The sequence below is a fragment of the Lathyrus oleraceus genome, chromosome 2 (assembly GCF_024323335.1).
Source record: "Lathyrus oleraceus cultivar Zhongwan6 chromosome 2, CAAS_Psat_ZW6_1.0, whole genome shotgun sequence".
In the NCBI taxonomy this organism is placed as follows: Eukaryota; Viridiplantae; Streptophyta; class Magnoliopsida; order Fabales; family Fabaceae; genus Lathyrus; species Lathyrus oleraceus.
In genome coordinates, this window is record NC_066580.1 from 108,622,529 (window position 1) to 108,643,142 (window position 20,614).

Here is a 20,614-nt window from a genome sequence, read left to right on the forward strand (position 1 = left end):
TCGGTGTAAATACCTCTTCAAAGTCTATGTCTTCTCTTTGCAAAAACCCCTTTGCAACTAATCGAGCCTTATGCTTGATTATTTCACCCTTGCGATTTGCCTTCACCTTATAGACCCATTTTACACCAATTTACTTATTTCCTTCTGGTAGATTAACTAACTCCCAAGTCTTATTCTTATCAATAGATTCCATCTCCTCCTTCATATCACAAATCCATTTTGGATCACTCAAGGCCTCTTCCGTCTTAACGGGTTCAGATTCGACAATAAATGCAAAATGGACGAAATCACCATCATTATTGACTTTGTTGTCTCGGAACAACTCACAATCTTGGAGTCTTGGAGGCAAACATCTCACATTCTCTTCAATTTGGGCTTCATCAGCGACTAGTTTTGCACACTCAAACATTGTAGAAACTAAACTTTCAATGTTGTAACCGGTTATAACTTTCTGGTAACCGGTTACAAGTTGCTGTATCACCTTTATTTCACCGAAAAAGACATCTCGGCTGATCACAATCCTTTTATTTATGCATCATACAACTCGTAGCCACCGGTGGAATGATGCCCTACATGTATCATCAATTCTCCCTTATCATCCAGCTTCTTTCTAAGTTGCCTTGGAACATGTTGATTTGCTACGAAACTAAAATCTCTTAAATAAATCAGATTCGGTTTGAATATAGACCACGCCTCCTCCAGTGTTATCTTCTCAAGTTTATTTTTTGGACACATATTCACTAAATAGTCACTTGTAGATATCGCTTCTCCCCATAACTCTTTCAACAAGTTCTTCCCTTTTGACATGTTTCTCACCATGTTCATAATTGATCGATTCTTTCTTTCGGAAACACCATTTTTCTACGGTGTATAAGGTGGTACTACCTCATGTAATATCCATTCTAATCACAAAACTCCTCAAAGTCATTTGAGACGTATTCGCCTCCGCCATCTGTTTTGAGAACTTTGAGCTTGTGACCGCTTTGCCGCTCAACCATGGATTTGAACTTCCTAAACACTCTGAATACCTCATATTTTCTTTTGATTAGGTACTTCCATATATTTCTACTATAATCTTCAATGAATGTGACAAAATATCTATTACCACCAATCGAATCAACTTGCATCGATGCACACACATCAAAATACATCATCTCAAGATGATGCTTGGTGTTACAACCTGCATCATTACTGAATTTACTCTTATGTTGCTTCTCTTGCACACATCCTTCACAAATTTCAGCTGATATGTTGATACATGGCAACCCCGTTACCATTATGTTCTTTTGCAATGCATTGAGATCTCTAAAATTGAGATGCCCAAGACGATAGTGCCATACTCACTCTTCGCGACTAGTTGTTGTAGCAAGACACCTACGCTCCATAATCTTCAACTTAACCTTGAAATTTCTATTGGAAACCATAAGAGCTTTAAGGATCAAAACCTCGTTTTCTTCCATATTGCGTAGCGCCTTGTTCTCCATACAAATCTTGTAACCCTTCTCAAGCAATTGGCCAATACTGAAAAGGTTACACTTGATTTCGGGAATATAAAATACATCCTTTATTAAAGAATGTATACCATCCCTTCACTCGATCGATACATCACAGATCCATTCCTCCGCTAGAGTGGTGTCATCTGCAAACTTCACTTTGTTCTTCATGGCACGATAGATTTAAACAAACCAATCCTTCCTCCAAGTCATATGCGTAGAACATCCGGAGTCCAAATACCATTCTTCGCTACATTGACTTGCTTCTCATAGTCACCATTACATTTTCTTCTTCCTGTAACCGATTATAACTTTTACGTAACCGATTACAACATGCCTCTACACTGTTTCCAAAACTGATGTTGATATTGTCCCACAGCCTGTTGATGTTGCATTCCCCTTCCATGATCGTGACCAAAAATGTATTCTCTTTATCAAACTCTTGTCTTGCAACCTTGGCTTAATCCACTTGAGGTTGCTTCTTGTTCACACAACTCTCTCTTGCGAAATGACAACAGTTTTGATAAACAAAGCAATGTATCTTACTCTTGTCTACCCTCTTCCTTTCACCTTTAAAGTTTGCTTAACCACCATTTTTGTTGTAGCTTCTCTCACCCCTTTGACAAGTTGAATTCTTGGAACTTTAGGACTCTCTTTCACCAAAATTCTGAAAATTCCCTTTACTCTTCATGGACTATTTTCCTTTCGATCTCTTATTCTTCTCATTGTAACGAGCTTGCAAAGCTATCTCCGCCTTTGCATTATCACTATTTCTCTTCTCCATCCATTACTCATGATCCTCAAGAGAGCTTTGTAGCTCCTTTTTGCTCATCGTCGCAAGATCCTTCGATTCCTCAATCTCTACAACTATGTTATCAAATCTTGCCCTCAAAGAACGCGAGATTTACGTGACAACATACTGCTTTGTAACAGTTTCTCCACACATCTTTACTTGATTTACCAACCGAGTAATTCTCGTCATGAAATCGTTGATTGTCTCATTTTTCTCCATTTGAATTAATTCAAGTTGACGTTTGTGAGTTTTTAACCTCACCACATTCTCCTTGTCAACCCCTGCATGTGCCTTTTCCAAGATTTTTCACGATTGCTTTGACAGTTCGCAATCACAAACTTTCTCAAAGTTGTCACCATCCACACATTGATGGATAAAAAACAACACCTTGAAATCTTTCTTCTTTTCTTCCTTATATGTTACTTGTTGTGCTACACCTTCAACAAGAAGACTCACCCCGTTCTTAATCACTTCAAGAACATCTTGATAGCCAAACAACACCTTCATTTGCTTGCACCATTCGTCGTAATTCTTCAAATTAAGGATGAGTAGATTTGTAGGAATTCTTTCATTAGAGACAAAATTTATGTTGCATACTAGGTGTCCAGTGGATCGAACTAGGCTCTTAATGCCAAATGTTAGAACTTGGAATCACCCAGTTAGTGAAAATGTAGGGTTTGAGGCGTGGAGAGGGGGATAGTGAGAGAGAATTATAGAGAGAATATAATTGAGTGTGAGAATATTAATTTTCATTAACCATTGATGAGGACACCTCCAAGGTATTTATACAAAATTCAATTGATTGAGATACAAACAATAAAACCTTAAAAAACATAAAATAATTACATGTAACCGATTACACAAAACGTATAATCGATTAAAGTTGAAACAAAAACAGTTTCATAATGATAACTAGTTACTATATTTTAGTAAAAAAATGTCTCATTTAAACTTTTTCTCTCTCTTAAAATAATTGTATATTTATATTACTAATATAACATTTATTATTATTTTTTCACTAATATATCTTTATTTATTAACTTTCACTTCCTTTATTACCTACAATTAATAAGAGTATTCTAGTAAATAAAATTAGTTTTATCATTAAAATCAACACATTTAATTTTTTTTTAAAATCGTGCATATTGTCCAAATATTCCATTTTAAACTTTTTTATTACTTTTTCACACCGCATATAATTGGTTACACCTTCGTAATAATCGGTTATCGCATTTGAATTATTGATTTTTCCATAGCAAGAAGATCTTTACAACAAGAAAAATGTGTTTTTTTTATATTGATCAAAAAGTTTTAGATATTTTTTTATCATAATAATGATAACTTGATAAGCGAAAGTACAATAATCTTTAATGAGTCCTAGTCCGGTTGATGAATGAAAAGGAGTTGTAGAAGTCTAGAAGACAATGCATCATTCATCTTGTCATTTCCTATGAAACCACCCTCATCAGTCATCATGCGCCTTATTTAAAACTAGAATTCCTATAATTAAACACCATTTTCATTAGTTATACCATTAATCACATAGTACTACTACTACTAATAAATTTGGTTTTTTTACCGAGATAATCCAGTTTTTCGAAAAAATTCCCAAAATATCCCAGTTTTCAGCAAAATTCCCAATCTATCCCACTTTTAGTAGGAGGCGCCAATTGGATTGACGACCCCTCTTAAAAATTGCAAGGAGGCGCCAATTGGATTGGCTAGGGCAGGTGCCCTAGCCAATCCAATTGGCGCCTATGTGTAATTTTTAAGAGGGGACGCCAATCCAATTGGCGACTCCCTTAAAAAAGCCTCAAATGAAAAATCCTCCAACATGAAAGTTGTAGCTATTTTCAAGACAATGAATTTGAATATAAATTTTGCATCATTTGGAGTTTTTATGAGAAAGTTATGGGCAGTTGAAGTTGGACTTCTGAGTTTTTCAACTGTTATCTGACCTATAATGTTTTGTATTATTGCATGTGTTTCTTTTAGGAATATGAATTTTTGTCCAACATAACATTTGAAGTAGACATCTTAAAGTTTCCAATTCACTTGGTCCCACCTCAAAATAATTAAAAATGAGTGATTTAGGTCTTTGCGAACTTGACCCGAAATTAGGGTTTATGTCAAAACATGTGTATGTGAATTTTACCAAAAGGGACCAACTTCAAGCCCTTCTGTTTGAATGATAAAAGCCTCAAATGACAAAACCTTCAACATAAAAGTTGTAGATCTTTTCAAGATAATGAATTTGGACTAAAGTTTTGCATCGTTTACAATTTTTATGAGAAAGGTATGGGCACCTGAACTTGGACTCTTTGACATTTTAACTGTTATCTGACCTATAATGTTTTGTATTATTGCATGTATTTGTGTTAGAGTTATGAATTTTTGTCCAACATAACAACTGAAGTAGACATCTTAAATTTTCCAATGCACTTGGTCCCACCTCAAAATAATTAAAAATGAGTGAGTTAGATCCTTGCGAACTTGACCCAAAATTAGGGTTTCTGTCAAAACATGTGTATGTGAATTTTGCCAAAAGGGACCAAATTCAAGCCCTTCTGTTTGAATGATAAAAGCCTCAAATGACAAAACCTTCAACATAAAAGTTTTAGATCTTTTCAAGATAATGAATTTGGACAAATGTTTTGCATCATTTGCATTTTTTATGAGAAAGGTATGGGCACCTGAACTTGGACTCTTTGACATTTCAATTGTTATGTGGCCTATAATGTTTTGTATTATCATATGTGTTTATTTTAGAATTATGAAATTTTGTCCAACATAACAATTTAAGTAGACATCTCAATGGAGTTTCAGTCAAAACATGTGTATGTGAATTTTGCCAAAATGGAGTTTAAACAAAGAAACCTAATGTTTGGAGTTGACACAAAGATAAATTTGATATAATACGAATTGATATTAATAAAATTTGGATTTTACACAAAGAATCCTAATGGTGATGACCGGGATCACCTAACCGACCTCCGGTCCCACATCCCCTAGCTACCCTAACCCTTGGCCCTAACCCACGTTGACGATTCTGCACCGGTGTTTGTTCATCTGATGGTCCAGGAGCGTCATTATCTCCTACAGGAGAAGATCCGTTGAGGTATTCAGCCAACTCAGCATAGTCTTCAGTATTCAATGATGGTGTACCGGCGTAGCTGAGCTCATGACCCATGCCAGAGAAGTTGGGGTAGCTCATGACCCATGTCAGAGTAGCTTCAATGTCCGACACATCATCTCAGAACTAGCTAGCATGTGAGACACTGATACCATCTATTTAAGTGTCTTACTATCAACATCCAAGACACTTCACTCACATTCATCTGCACTTGCAAAATAGTTTTCATCTCCAAAATGTCATCTTCATCATTATACAGTGTCAACGTTCACTGCTACGGTGAAACTTTTGAGTCTGAGCTTCATGGTTTTTATTTTAGAAACATTGATACCATTAGAGTCACGATGAAGAGAAATGCAACCTTTTTGCATTTGAAAAAGAGAATACAATCCTTTATAGGATCAGGTATTGTGTCAAAGATGACATACCAAAATCCTATATTTTTTGAGAATGGTCAATGCAAGTTTTTCCCCCTTAAGGTACGAGACGATGAAGATGTTGAAAACATGTTTCTTAGTCATGAACATTCAGGCATGGATTGTATCGAGTTGTACATTACTCTACAACCATGTATACCGTCTCAACAGTCTCAACTAACCGATCAGGATGCAGCTGGTGAAGATGTTGCAGATGATGCACAATGGTCAGATGAACTCAACCCAGAAGCAGAAGTAGAAGTCGACGTTGTTGATGAAGAAGAAGAGGAGACCGAGATACAGGTTGATCACATCCTGGACAATGACGATGAAGATGAGGCTCAACCACCACCAATACCTCCTAGTCATGCCTACAATCCTCCTTAACATATGACAAATATGGATCTTCACGACGATGAAACGTCCGACAGTGTCTTCTATAATCCGTATCCGAGACCAGTAGGCGAATTAAAGGTGGGAGACATGTTTCGTACCAAAGAAGAATGTGTCTTGGCAATCAAAAAATTCCACATGAACAACTTTGCTGACTTTACAGTGAAACGCACTGATTCTAGAAGGTATGTTATCGAATGTCGTAACATGCTTTGTAAGTTTCGTTTGGCTGCATCTTACAAGAAGAAAAATGACTCTTGGGAGATCGCTTCAATAGACCCACCACACAGTTGCGTTGCAACTAACGTTGAACAAGATCACCGTAAACTGAGCACAACTTTGATATGTCAAGACATTCTGCCATTGGTAAATAAAGATCCATCAGTGAAGGTGAGTATAATTATATCCCATATCCGAACAACATATAATTATACTTCATCTTACAAGAAAGCATGGATTGCGAGGACAAAGGCTGTTGAACAGGTTTTCGGCAACTGGGAGGCTTCATTCAACGAATTACCACGGTTTTTATGGGCACTAAAAACTTATGTCCCAGGAACTGTGGCAATTCTGGAGACAGTGCCAGCAATGATGCCAGACGGAACCTGTGCTACAGGTAATAGAATATTTCACCGTCTCTTTTGGGCATTTGACCCGTGCATCAAAGGTTTCGCTTTCTGCAAATCTCTCTTGCAAATTGATGGCACTTGGTTATACGGAAAATACAAGGGTACTTTGCTCATGGCAGTTGCACAAGACGGTAACAACAATGTATTTCCCATTGCCTTTGCTCTTGTTGAAGGTGAAACGGCTGGTGGATGGGGTTTCTTTCTTTGACATCTCAGAACGCATGTCGCTCCACAAGCCAATCTATGTTTGATTTCTGATAGAAATGCTGCCATCGAAAGTGCCTACAACAACCATGACAACGGATGGCATGATCCTCCTTCTACACATGTCTACTGTATCAGACACATTGCACAAAACTTCATGCGTGCTATAAAAGATAAGAATCTTCGCAAGAAGGTGGTGAATGCTGGGTATGCTTTAACTCAACCGTCATTTCAATATTATTGTGATGAAATTCGACTGTCTAATGAAGATGCGGGGAGATGGATAAATAACATCCCAGTAGAGCAGTGGACAAGAGCATTTGACGGTGGTTGTCGATGGGGTCACATGACAACAAACATTGTGGAATGCATGAACGGGGTTTTCAAAGGAATTCGAAATCTGCCGATAACCGCCTTGGTAAGATCAACCTATTATAGGTTGGCTTCTATGTTCGCAACCAGAGGTGAAAGATGGAGTGCAGTGTTAATGTCCGGACAAGTATTCAATGAGTGTTGCATGAAGGTCATGAAAGAGGAGAGCATCAAAGCTACGACACACGCTGTAACAGTGTTTGACCGTCATAGACAAAATTTCAGCGTCCAGGAAACAATGGGCAACAACGAGGGGAGACCAAATTTAGCCTACGCGGTTAAACTACAAAGAAGTTGGTGCGATTGTGGAAAATTTTAGGCCTTCCACATACCTTGCTCCCATGTCATTGCAGCATGCGCTTATACTCGTCAAGACGCTTACACCCATTTATCTGATGTGTACAAGGCCAACACCATCATGAATGTATATAGTCAAAGCTTTTCAGTACTACCAATGGAGGATTACTGGCCTCCATATGAAGGAGATATTGTTTGGCACAATGAAGAGATGCGTAGAAAGAAGAAAGGAAGGCCAAACAACACACGTATCAGAACAGAGATGGATTCCACAGATAAAATGATAAGATTATGTAGTATCTGTCGTCAACCAGGACACAACAAAAACAACTGTCCCAATCAAGGAGCATCATCTACATCTTAAGCTTTTTGTAACATGGTATCTAGATCTTAAGCTATTTGTGACATTGTATTTTTGTAACAATTAATCATTATATATCATTAAGTTCTTGTTACAACGAGTTTCATAACCAACATCAATACAAAACATCTGAAAACATAAATAATTCTAACTTATTACAACAATCAAATTAATATCGTCTCGACCGAACATCATTTCCCTAGCATCCTTATCAGTCTTCATTCGCACCCAACCAAAGATACTGTCAAGTCTCTCAATACTTCTGATTTTTTCCCCTTCTGGTATTTTCCCGTCTAACCATCGAACCAGCTCCCTCTTCAGTTGATCTAACGTGGTGATGTTCCAAAACAGCATCAGCAATTGAGGTTTGTCTCTCGCATAAATCACCTTACCGTATCGGCGACGAACACCAAACATTATAGCCAAATGATTATATGAGTTATGAAACAATTTGTCACACAACTCTTCTATTTATAAGATAAAAAAGGCATTTTATGAGGGAGTCGCCAATTCAGTTGGCGCCTCCTCTTAAAACCTACACATAGGCGCCAATTGGATTGGATATGGCACCTGCCCTAGCCAATCCAATTGGCGCCTCCATTCAATTTTTAAGAAGAGTCGCCATATGAACAACTTTCATGTTCATCAAAAATCCATTTGAAACTTGGAAGCTCATCATTCATTTCAAAACATTATAGGTCATTTTGACAGAAACCCTAATTTTGGGTCAAGTTCGCAGGGACCTAACTCACTCATTTTTAATTATTTTGAGGTGGGACCAAGTGCATTGCAAAATTTGAGATGTCTACTTCAAATGTTATGTTGTACAAAATTTCATAATTCTAAAAAAAACACATGCGATAATGCAATACATTATAGGTCAGATAATAGTTGAAAAAGTCAGAAGTCCAACTTCAACTTCCCATAACTTTCTCATAAAAATTCCAAATGATGCAAAATTTATATCCAAATTCATTGTCTTGAAAAGATATACAACTGTCATGTTGGAGGTTTTTCCATTTGAGCCTTTTTTAAGGGTGTCGCCAATTGAATTGGCGACTCCTCTTAAAAATTACACATAGGCGCCAATTCGATTGGCTAGGGCACCTGCCCTAGCCAATCCAATTGGCGCCTCCTTGCAATTTTTAAGAGGAGTCGCCAATTCAATTGGCGCCTCCTCCTAAAAAATGGGTAGATTGGGAATTTTGCTGAAAACTGGGTTATTTTGGGAATTTTTTCGAAAAACTGGGTTATCCCGGTAAATAAACCTAAATTTAATTGCACAAAATTTTTGCTTTTGCTTTCAAAAGCATCGTGGGAAAAGCGGGGGATTATTATGCATTTTGGATAAAAATCGAATTAAATTCAATGAATGTTGGATCAAATCAAATTTTACAAAGTTGGAAGAAAAATGGTACTGACAAGACCCATTTCCTTCTCATAATATGTCTTCTCGGTGATTTCAACACATTTAGAAATCAAAATAAAAGAAAATGCGTGGGATCCTCCCTAAGACATGAAGAAATGGGTGACTTTAATAGGATCACTTCTTCTCTTAACCTATTGATCTCCCTATATTAGGAAAAAGCTTCACGTGGTATAAATCGGATGGCTCATCGATGAGTAGGTTGGACAAGTTCATAATTTCAGACAATTAACTTTGCAGGTGGCCGACTACATCTCAATGAGGGTTCGATAAAGACTTGTCAGACCACTGTACTATTATGTTGTGTAAAAACATTTTGAATTGGTGTCCAAAGCCTTTTAAAATGCTAAATTGTTAGAGCAAAATAGAAGTGTACTGCAACTACGTCAATGAGCAGTGGGAGTCCTACAACATTCAAGGTTGAAGCTCTTTCGTTATAAAAGAAAAACTTAAAATGATCGAGCTTAATTTGCGAGATTGACATCAGAATCATTGTCAAAATCTAGAGGAAAAGATTTGTATGACTAAAGAAGATATTAACAGGCTTTAATCCAAAAACGGACAATCTCCGCTTTCTTCCGTCAAAGCGAGAGCAAAGAAAAAATCCACTTCAAAACTTCACAGACTATCCAACCTTTTCTGCAACATTCAATGGCAAAGATCTTGAGTCAAGTGGTTGAAAGAGGGAGACGCGAACACAAAATTCTTCCATGGAGTTGTGAATAGAAGACATAAACAGAAAGAAATCATTTACTTAATAGTGACTGAGGAAAAATTAACCAATGATTGGCTTAAAAAGGATGCTAGTTATTTGAATTGCAAAACTGTCGGCTTACCTTTCAAGTATCTCAACCTCCCTATTAGAGCCAATCTTAGGAGAAAAATCACTTGGAAACCAGTAATTGATTATGTGAATATTTTTATCAAGATAGGCGCTTAAAAATGTATCCATTGCTGGCAGAGTTGTTCTCATTATATTCGTTTTTTCCGCGCTTCTAGTATACTTCATTTCATTCTTCAAAGCTCCATCATGTATTATCTATTCTCTCGAGTCAATTTTTAAGTAGTTTTTGTAGGGTGGAACTGAGGAGGATAAAAAGATAAGTTGGTTCAATTAGGATTCGGTTTGTAGAGATATAATTAAGGGAGGTATGGGGATAAAAAAGTTGAGTGATTTCAATGCCTCCATAGTTAGGAAATGGTTATGGCGTTTAAAAACTAACTCAAGTGGATTCAAAGGTTAGGAACTAAAAAATATTTAATAATCAAGATTTGAATCCATAATCCTTACTCAAGGAGATAAAAGTTCTGTCATGGCGGTGGTTCAAACACAAATGCAAAGACTTCAATCAATCTTTAAGCTCGTGCAAGGAAAATCCTCAAATCAGTCTAAATTTTCGTCCCTGTTTTCTGATCAGCGCTCGAAGAGCTTTCAGTGGCATCGTTTCATTTTTTGGGGAGGCCTAGGTGAGGTATGTTTCTGCAGAAGCTATTTCTTTTTTCAGTGAGGATTCAGCGACATCGTGTCAGTTTCGACGGTGGTCCAGACACGAAATATTTCTGTAGAAGCAGATTCTTTTTATTTCTGTTATGCTTTGGTATGGAGTGGTTTTCGGCGTCTGCTTTGGTGTATTTTTCTGCTATTTTGTGTTTAGCAAGTTTTCTATTTTTATTTGCCTTGGTGCATTTAGTTTAAATAGGCTTTAGGTTTCCCGTTGTTTTGCTATATTGGCTTCTTGTGTATGTTTGTTTCATTTTATTTCTTGTTACTTTTGGCATGTCACTATTAGAAGTTGTAATTCGATGTTCTGTCGAAAGCTAGCATTCCATTATGTCTAAGAAATTAGTCGAGATGTAGAAGTCAACTATATTCGAATGAGTCAAATACATCATATACTTATTATTTCCAAATGAAAATTGTAGTTTTGTCTTTGCATTGTGTATGTTTTGGGCATGTGTTAATTGGCGCCTCCTTGCAATTTTTAAGAGGGGTCGCCAATCCAATTGGCGCCTTCTCCTAAAAGTGAGGTATTTTGGGAATTTTGCTGAAAAGTGGGATATTTTGGGAAATTTTTCAAAAAAGTGGGTTATCTCGGTAAAAAAACCAGTAAATTTCTCTCCCCTTCGCACATTACTCAGAATACTTTTTTCAAGATTTCCACCCTCATGCGCCATCACATCATACAGTTGAAGTGTGCAGCTGAATCTGATGAAGTTGAAGATGGTGGAAATTATGTACCTGTATCAGGAGATCTCATTGCATTCACACACATTAGGCCTAAAAGCTATAACGACTTGGACACACTCAAAAGTCCCTACTGTATTGCCTGTGCCGAATGGTAGAAAAAAAGTCATATCACGCCATGATGGCGCCAAAATTGATTACTTTTATAGAATATCTGTTCTATCATCCAAATGCATTAAGATGAATTCTGGATATGACTTATGGAACAACGAAGAGCTGAAACTGTATGCAGTTTACCTTATGAACATGACAAAAAATCGTTGTATTTGGAATGCCCTTGATTCAATCTCATGCAGTGCTTTCATCCAAACACTGGATGGAAGACTAACTTGCAATTCATGATACAGTTGCTCAAGCGCATGGAACAATTCACTAACAAAATAGAGTGTAGTGAAGTAGTTGAATTCAAGAAGAAATTTGAAGAACAAAGAGAGAAGCTCGAGTTTTTCATGCAAACCTTATACACGCACATGCCAAAATCTTTCATTTCACTAGAAATGGTGAAAAAAATGCTTCAAGCTATTGATCTGCTAAGGTCTCTTGGAATTTCCCTGAGGCAAGCCAAATTCCAGAAAACTAACTTTGATTGTATAGATGAACGCATTCCAGCTTACTTTCAGCTCTTATACGTCAAAAGAGACGAGTGCCTTAACATGATAAGTTCGCTTTCTGACACAGTTTCCCTTCCTAAATTCTTTCTTTTGTTGCAGAGTTTGTGAGGACAAAGAGGAAAGTTAGCATAGGAATAATATCTCCATATAATGCTCAAGTTTATGAAATCCAAGAGAAAGTTAAGCAGTACATTTGGGTTTCCAATTCTGGCTTCTGTGCAGATATTGCCTATGGATATTGGGAAATGAATCTACTCTAATCAACAGTGACTCTGTTTGGAGAAATATAGTTCTTGATGCCAAGAAAAGGGATTGTTTCCATAATGCTGAAGAGGACAAGAAATTGGCCCAGGCTGTTGAGGATGCACTGTTCGATCTCCAGCTACTCGAAGAATCCGAGTCTCGGTTTAAGAAACCAAAGCTAGATGGGAAATCAATACTTAAAGAATCTGAGTCTTGATTAAAGCTAGGTAGAAATTTAAAAACATCGACTATTTCTTCCACGCGACAGCAACCAATTTAATCTATAATGCTGTTTGTGGTGGTGAATTATTTATTCTGGTTGTGATTTTGATTTGTTTAAGATGTTTATGGGTTTGATGAAAAACATAGCCTTGTTAATTTTTGTGCTTTCAATATGATCCCTAAGTTTTACAACAATGTCCATAAAGATTTTCAATCCAGGGAATAGTTTATTTGCATATATTCTTAGAGTTCATCATGTAGCCAATTTGAGCACAATTTGAAACTAAATACTTGACATTCTTAAACTACACATTTAGTTAAAATTTCAAAGCATAATTATAGTATAATCCTCAACAGATCAGAAAGCTCACATTCATTCACCTCAACCCACCACAACTGCAATCTGCATGATCTGTCCTCTAGCCGGTGCTGTTGCCTGCTCCGTCAACACCATTGTCAAAGATTGGCGTCTAGCTAGAAACGGTTGGTTCTTGGTTCTTTAGTGTTTTAGATATTGAGGCTTTTGTCTAATTAGTTGGTTTTGGGAAGAAGGGGAAAAGAGATTTTTTTATTTTATTTTGTGGACGATAACAATTGCTAACTTTAATGAAATAAAAAATTTTTAAAAATAAATCAGTGCTATCAAACAGACCATAAACAAATTTATTATGTCAGATGAATCTAAATCAACTCAAAATTACATGAATTGGTATAGATCGGTTACAACAACTCAGTTTGTGTCTGATCTGAAGTATTTGATCGACTCACGTCTAGGAGCTTCTTCATCATACGACCAACAACCAACCCAAGTACATTACCAAACCCAACAACATTTTCAACCCTCCCAAATCCAACAACCAACCCAACCCAAGGACATTAGCAAACCCAACAACATTTTCAACCCTCCCAAATCCAACATCCAACCCCACAACATTATCAAACCACATACACCCAACAACCAACCGAACATGATTACCAACCCACGTACACCCAAACTCGCGACTAATTCATGTCACACACCCAAGCACAAAATCAAGAACATGACTCATAACATCAACAAACATATGTTGCCACCATATCTTACCATAACACCGATGAGGCATATGATGTCACCACATCCTAAATAGCATTCAACTAATATACACTCAAACATCACATCGTCAAAGCACTCAAACATCACATGCCTATCAAATACCACAACAATCATTACTTTATTTTCAAAACGAATCAATGTCTCAATTCAATCAACCAGTCCAACCACCCGTTACCCAACCAACACGACCCAACTTCGACAACATGGGCACCGAAGTTGATTGCAGCAATGCATCTGTCTAGTAAGAGATGTTAGATATGATTGATGCCACTAATGTTTCAGGGACCTCGCTCCAAACACCTCAGGTGAATCCAGAGAGACAGCAAACACCTTAGATGAATTTTGGGAGACAACAAACACCTCAGGAGAATCATGTGTAGTCTCAACGGTGAAAGACATCGTCAGATTGATGAATCGATGACCGATATGATCAAGTGCGTCGTTAAAATATGTTTACAAAATTTTCCGCATTGTAATTCTATTTAAATTTAATAATATTAATTTATTTTTTAATTATTTTATTTTTAATTAATTATAACTTAAGATAAAAAAAAATACCCAATAGTTAGAGAGAATGACACATTCTTTAAGAAAAATAATGCATGCGCTACTGGACATGGACATGGCTCCTGGGTATTGCACGTGCCTCTTATAATGGCACGTAGAGTCATTTTTTAGTGTATGCGCTAGTAGTAGTGTGGACATGGACATGGCTCCTGAGTATTGCATGTGCCTCTTATAGTAGCACCTAGAGTCATTTTTTAGGAGTCATTTTTTAGTGTATGCCCTATTAGTAGTGTCGCATCCTCTTATGTGTAATTTGTTTTGGTTTGAAACATGGATATTTTTATGAATAATTTGAAATGTTGATTATTTGAATATTTTATTTGAAAAATATGGGTATTTAGAAAATTAATTCTAATTTATTTTTCTCGTAATAAAAAAAGGTTTTATCTTTAATATGGTAGTTATATTATAAGTTTAATTTTTATTTAATTTTTTAATTATTTATAGTGGTATATTTAAAAGGGATCCTTAGGGTGGGACAAAGGTGTACGCTTCTTACATCGTTCTTCCCAAGTTATCCTTGCATCGATTTGAGTATCCCTTTTGTAGCTATGTCGCCCAGACTCTTAATATTTTCGCCTATAATGCACGATCGTGCGTAAAACGTATAATGAGTCAACAGATTTACATAAGATGTCCTGGGATTTAAAAGAAATCAAACATCCATTCCTATAGTGGCGGCTATATCTTAGAAAGACTCAGTTCCGAATCCAAGGGTCTATAAATACATCAGCTTTGCGAGACTTAAGAGGACAATACATAACTGAATACCATAACAATCCTAAAACCTCTGACAAAATTGGTTTGCTTCCTCCTAGACGCCATTTCTAGTTTCTCGGTAAAGTCAGCTTATGCTTGGTTGTTTAGTTTTTCTAATGGGGTTGGTTAAGATTTGGAAGAGTTATGCGTATTTCAAAGTGGTTGTGTTTTTGTGGCATGTGTTACTTAATAGGCTTTTGACTAGTTAAATGGCCAACTATTTTCCTCAGTATTGGTGGTAACCTTGTTTGCCTTCCCTCATTAGGTTCTCTCTGACGGTATTTTGTCCACATTTCAGGTGCAATAAGGTGTTTTTTGTAGCTTGATTCTCTGTTGATGTTTGCTTGAATTTTGGTGTTTGATTTTTTTCTTTGAATGATTGATGTTTTTGCTTTTATCATTGAGGTGGGTGTTCTTGTATCTATTGGTGTGATTAATATATCTGTGCATATAATTAATTTTAATTTTTTATATTTAAAAATATTTAGTGATATTAATTAGGAGTTCACTTTTAAAAAAATCTAGTAATTTGAAAATAAACTTGTACTATGACCTTTTAGTTTTTAGAGTAATAAATCTATTTAGTGGGATTTGATTAATATAAAAAAGTTTATATGATAAAAGAGGATGATAAAATGAATTCGTCTTGTTATAGTTGTCCTTTTTCTTTGTATTTTTTGTGGAACAGACTAAGATTTTAGACCTATAATTTTCAATATATTCAGCTCGTCCGGTCTCATTAGACTCACCCATAATAATGTCCGTTATGTCCGTTCTGTTTTTTTTCCGACCTTTTGTGAAAATATCTAAGTGATCTAAATGAGACGGAAATGTATCTTTGTCATCCCTATATAATAATATAGATTTATTAATGACTTTGCTTTCGAAAATGATTTGTATAAAGTAAAATTGGCTTTTCACAACACTTGTTTAGGCGATAGAAAATCTTTTGTAATAAAAATTCTCTTGAGAGCATGATTTGTATGTTTGGAAGGAGAGGTAATATGTATATGAAAACATTCATCGAGTTACTTGGTGTTAGAACTATACACACTTAGAAGAAAGAAATTTGTTTGTATTACACTTTACATTCACATTCATTTCTTGTCTACATTTATTAATCAATCAATGATGATCCAGCAACATAACCAACTTAATTATTTATTTTTATAGTAAGTAATTTAACAAACACCTTCTAGATTTGAATTACACATTCATTCTTAATTATATTAAGCACGCTTCATATATATTTGAATTTTTCAATTTGAGTGACTTGGTTAGAATATTTGGTAGTTGATCCTTGGTTTTTGTAGTATGTTAACACGATCTTTTCCTTACTTATTTGATCTCTATGAAAATGAAATTTGATTTCAATGTATTTACTTCTTATGAACTCTGAGATTCTTTGCAAGATTAATTATTATATTGTCTACCATTAATTCTACTTCTTTGTTTGCCTATTTTCATCTCAATCAATAAAGATTGAAACCATGCTCTCTTACAAGATGCCAAGATTGAGATATACTCAACCTCCAAGAAAACAAATCCACAACTTCATCGATAATGTTCATAGTATTTAATCTTTTGTTTAATTAATTATCAAACACTTTTTGTATGACTCAATTGATAGTAACTTGTCTATAAATATTGAACTTGTTCATTTTATTCAAGACACAAAATCAATCAACAAATTATCACGACCTTGTCAACTAAGTAATTGCTGCTTCTGAGTTTCCACCTAAACTTAGTTTCATAAATGGCGACTCAGGTTCTTCAAGAAGTTTCTGCTCAAACAACACATAATCAACCGCCTGGGCCAATTTCTTGTCGTCTAGAACATTATGGAAACAACCTCTTCTCTTAGCATCAAGAACCACATTTCTCCAAACAGAATCGCTATTGATTAAAGTAGATGCATTTCCTAATATCCAAAGACAATATCTACACGAAAGGAATTTAGTTTTCAGTAATCATAATTATTGAAGCAGCATATAACAGAATGGAAATAATATATAACATACCTAGCTCTAGTTATAGCCACATTTGTTCTTTGTCTGTTTGAAAGAAAACCTACATTACCACTCCCATTAGATCTCACAGTAGAGATTATTATAATATCTTCTTCACCGCCTTGGAAACCATCCACAGAACGAACATTAACAGAGAAGCCGGAATTAGAAGCCCAAGTGTACTGCTTAACTTTCTCTTGGATTTCAGAAACTTGAGCATTATATGGAGATATTATTCCTATGCTAACTTTCTTCTTTGTCCTCATGAACTCTGCAAGAACAAAAACAAAAATTTATAATTCATAGAGGGTGAAGATTTCTTATTCAATGGAATACAGATTAAAAGTTTTAAAGAAAAGAGAAATTGACCTTTGTTAAGGCTTTTAATAATCTCCGAAATAACAGCAACCTCAACCATGTTCTTTAGACTTTGTCCTTGTCCATGTTTTTCTTTACCCTTAGCTATGTTAATAAAAGAATAAGGACCATACATTTCTCGTTTAAGGAAGAGCTTGTTATAGCTTTCTTCCCTGACAACAGGAGCATCAAAAAGCTTTTCATCATAGAACTCTTTGCATGGGAACAAGCTGATGGAAGGATGCATTCTGTATTGAACATTAAGCATATGCCTCTTGTATCCTAAAATTACCAACCTCTCAAACATACTTCGTCCAAATTCACACTTATCTGCAATCTGCAAATGTATATTATTTTTAAACAAATTAGACAGAATCTTCAAAAAAAAATGTGAAAAATCAACAATTACATGCAATGATAAAGTACCTTGCTTTTTACCAATGCAGGAAGTTGTCGCTCGTCGCCTATCAAGATGCAATGGCGGAGACCTGTCAGCTGTAATGGAATTGTTGATTCACATTCTTTCAGCTGCGCGGCTTCATCAATTACCAAGAATTCCACTGGTTTCACCATTGCTGAGTAGTGCATTTTAACAGAACTTGATGCAGTGCACAAAATTAGACAAGCATTCGACAAGCAAAAATCTCCTACCTCAACTCTCGTGTTACCTCCCTCGTCAAATTTAGGAATGGAAACTGTGCGAGAAAGTGAAAATAATATGCTAAGGCACTCGTCTCTTCTGACATATAATGTTTGAAAGTAAGCAGCAATGCTTCCATCTTTATTACTCTTGAATTTTACTTGCCGCATGGAAATTTCAATAGACTTTAGCAAATCAAGAGCTTGAAGCATTTTTTTCACCGCTTCGAGAGAAATGCAAGATTTTGGCATGTGCGTGTATAAGGTTTGCATCAAGAACTTGAGCTTCTTTGTTTGTTCACCAAATCTCCACCTGTATGAAGACACTTCCTTGCGTTTTTTTTTCTTAGACAATTCCTCCATGGATTTGAGCAACCGTATCATGGATCGCAAGTTAGTCTTCCATCCAGTATTTGGATCAAAGCACTGCATGAGATTCTCGACCCGGTTATCAAGAAAGATATCTTCAAGGCCTGGATGAGAACTTAATTTCATCCTCTTACTATTGCCAAATAGCACAATGTCGCCCAAACCATATCTATCATGCTCAAGTGAATCCATAACTAACCCATGCAAACGAATTGCAACTTGCAACACTGCAGTATTAGTTGGAGCACAAGTCAATGTTCTGGTTTTTGACGTGAGTAGTGAAAATAGCAAGCATGCAACTGTCTTTGTTTTTCCTGTCCCTGGAGGCCCCCATATAAGTTTGATATCTGCGTGATTGCAATTCATCATATCAACACTGCTCAAAACAGCATCTTGTTGACATTCATTCAGTTTCTGAGAACGAATTATCATGTTTTCTTCGATGAATGAAGCTTGACTATTTTCTTCCGAAAGGCAATTTTGACAGTTTTCTCCACTCTGAAATACAAAACAAGCATTAAACAGATTGCACATTTAACTGCAAAAATTGTTTTACTCAGTAATTTCACATGCATGGAAGCTAAACATCATCGATTTTGTATGTTAGCATTCAACAGTATGATGTATATCAAATGAAGGAAAAGCTCATTCAGGTAAAAAGACTAATCTTACAATCAATTGCGGTCCCAACACAGATTTAATGATGTTGAGGTGTTCACCCTCTGGGCGCAAATTCAGTGCGTTTGAAATGCGAATATTTGTTGTCATGTTAATAAGGTAAACCGCATACAGTTTCTGCTGATTGTTATTCCAAAAATCATTTTCAATATCCACCTTCATGCATTTGGATGAATGAACTGAGATTGTATGGGAAAGTTGATTTTTTGCCCCAACAACATAGGCAATATGGTAGGGACTTTTGAGTGTGTTCAAGTCATCTAAACTCTTGGGTCTAATGTTTGTGAAAGCAATGAGATCTCCACTTCCAGGTTCATAATTCCCACCATCTCCACTGTCAATTGTACTCTTCAACTGTAATCTATGATGGAACTGTTTGAATTGATTTTGAGCTTTGGGAAGTTTCAATTGCCTGGTGCTCACAACTTTCTTGATTTCACAGAAAGGAGCTCTTGACACACCAGTAAAGCTTGAAGATAAATCAGCACGTGTTTCCTCAAACAATAGAGGAATGAAATAGTTCTTGTAATCTGTTGGTGACTTAAACGTCTCTGGAATCTTGTGAACCTGGCAGAACATATGCTTTCCCAATGTTAGAACATGCAAGAGTAGTATAATTGAGAATATAGAGTCGATAAATGGAAGAAAGGGAAATGGTAGAACAGTGGAATTTTCCATCGTTGAATCTCAGAAGTAAAAATAACATTTTTTTGTGTTAATATAGTTATATCAAAGTGCACTTTTCATTGTGAGTGTTGAATAAATAGGATAACAGAAACCTTGTCTTTGTAAAGATTTTCTTTAAGAACATCATCCATGGGCCATGAGAGTACAACATCTAAAAGCCTGACAGGTTTAAGATCCTTTCCACTTGCATCACTAGTCGACTTCATCTTTTGCTCTTTTTCAACTCTATAGCAATCATTGAGAGAGAAAATTAGTATGTTATTTCAACTATTCAAGTGCACATGATCAAACTGAAAAGATAAAGACAAGAAGAAAATTTGGAGGGAGAAAACTAGGATGATCACTACCGTATATGCTAGAATATGAGAGGTTAGAGGCTTAGAGCTTCGAGCATGATGGATGAGAAATTTTGGAGATCTATTTAATATATAGATAATTTCAGTGATGCCAACGGGAGAGAAATTTACTTCATTTATGTTATTGATAAATGGAAGCTGTGTTTAATTATAGGAAAACTAATCATTTTAATTATGGCGCCTGAAGATGGTTTCATAGGAAATGACAAGATATAGAAGATATAGGATGCATTGTCTTCTCGACTTCTACAACTTCTTTTCA

At 35.9% G+C, this 20,614-nt stretch overlaps 1 protein-coding gene across 1 annotated transcript; it reads right to left on the reverse strand.

Annotated features, from left to right (window-relative positions):
- Positions 1–16,966: 16,966 nt before the first annotated feature.
- LOC127122113 (helicase sen1) lies at positions 16,967–19,919 on the reverse strand. The gene is made up of 5 exons (XM_051052509.1): positions 19,304–19,919; positions 18,050–19,129; positions 17,636–17,960; positions 17,279–17,537; positions 16,967–17,198 (listed from the first exon to the last, which is right to left on the reverse strand). The coding sequence occupies exons 1-5, from the start codon at positions 19,886–19,888 to the stop codon at positions 16,967–16,969; spliced, it is 2,481 nt and encodes an 826-aa protein (XP_050908466.1). The 5' UTR covers positions 19,889–19,919.
- Between the last annotated feature and the right edge of the window lie 695 nt (positions 19,920–20,614).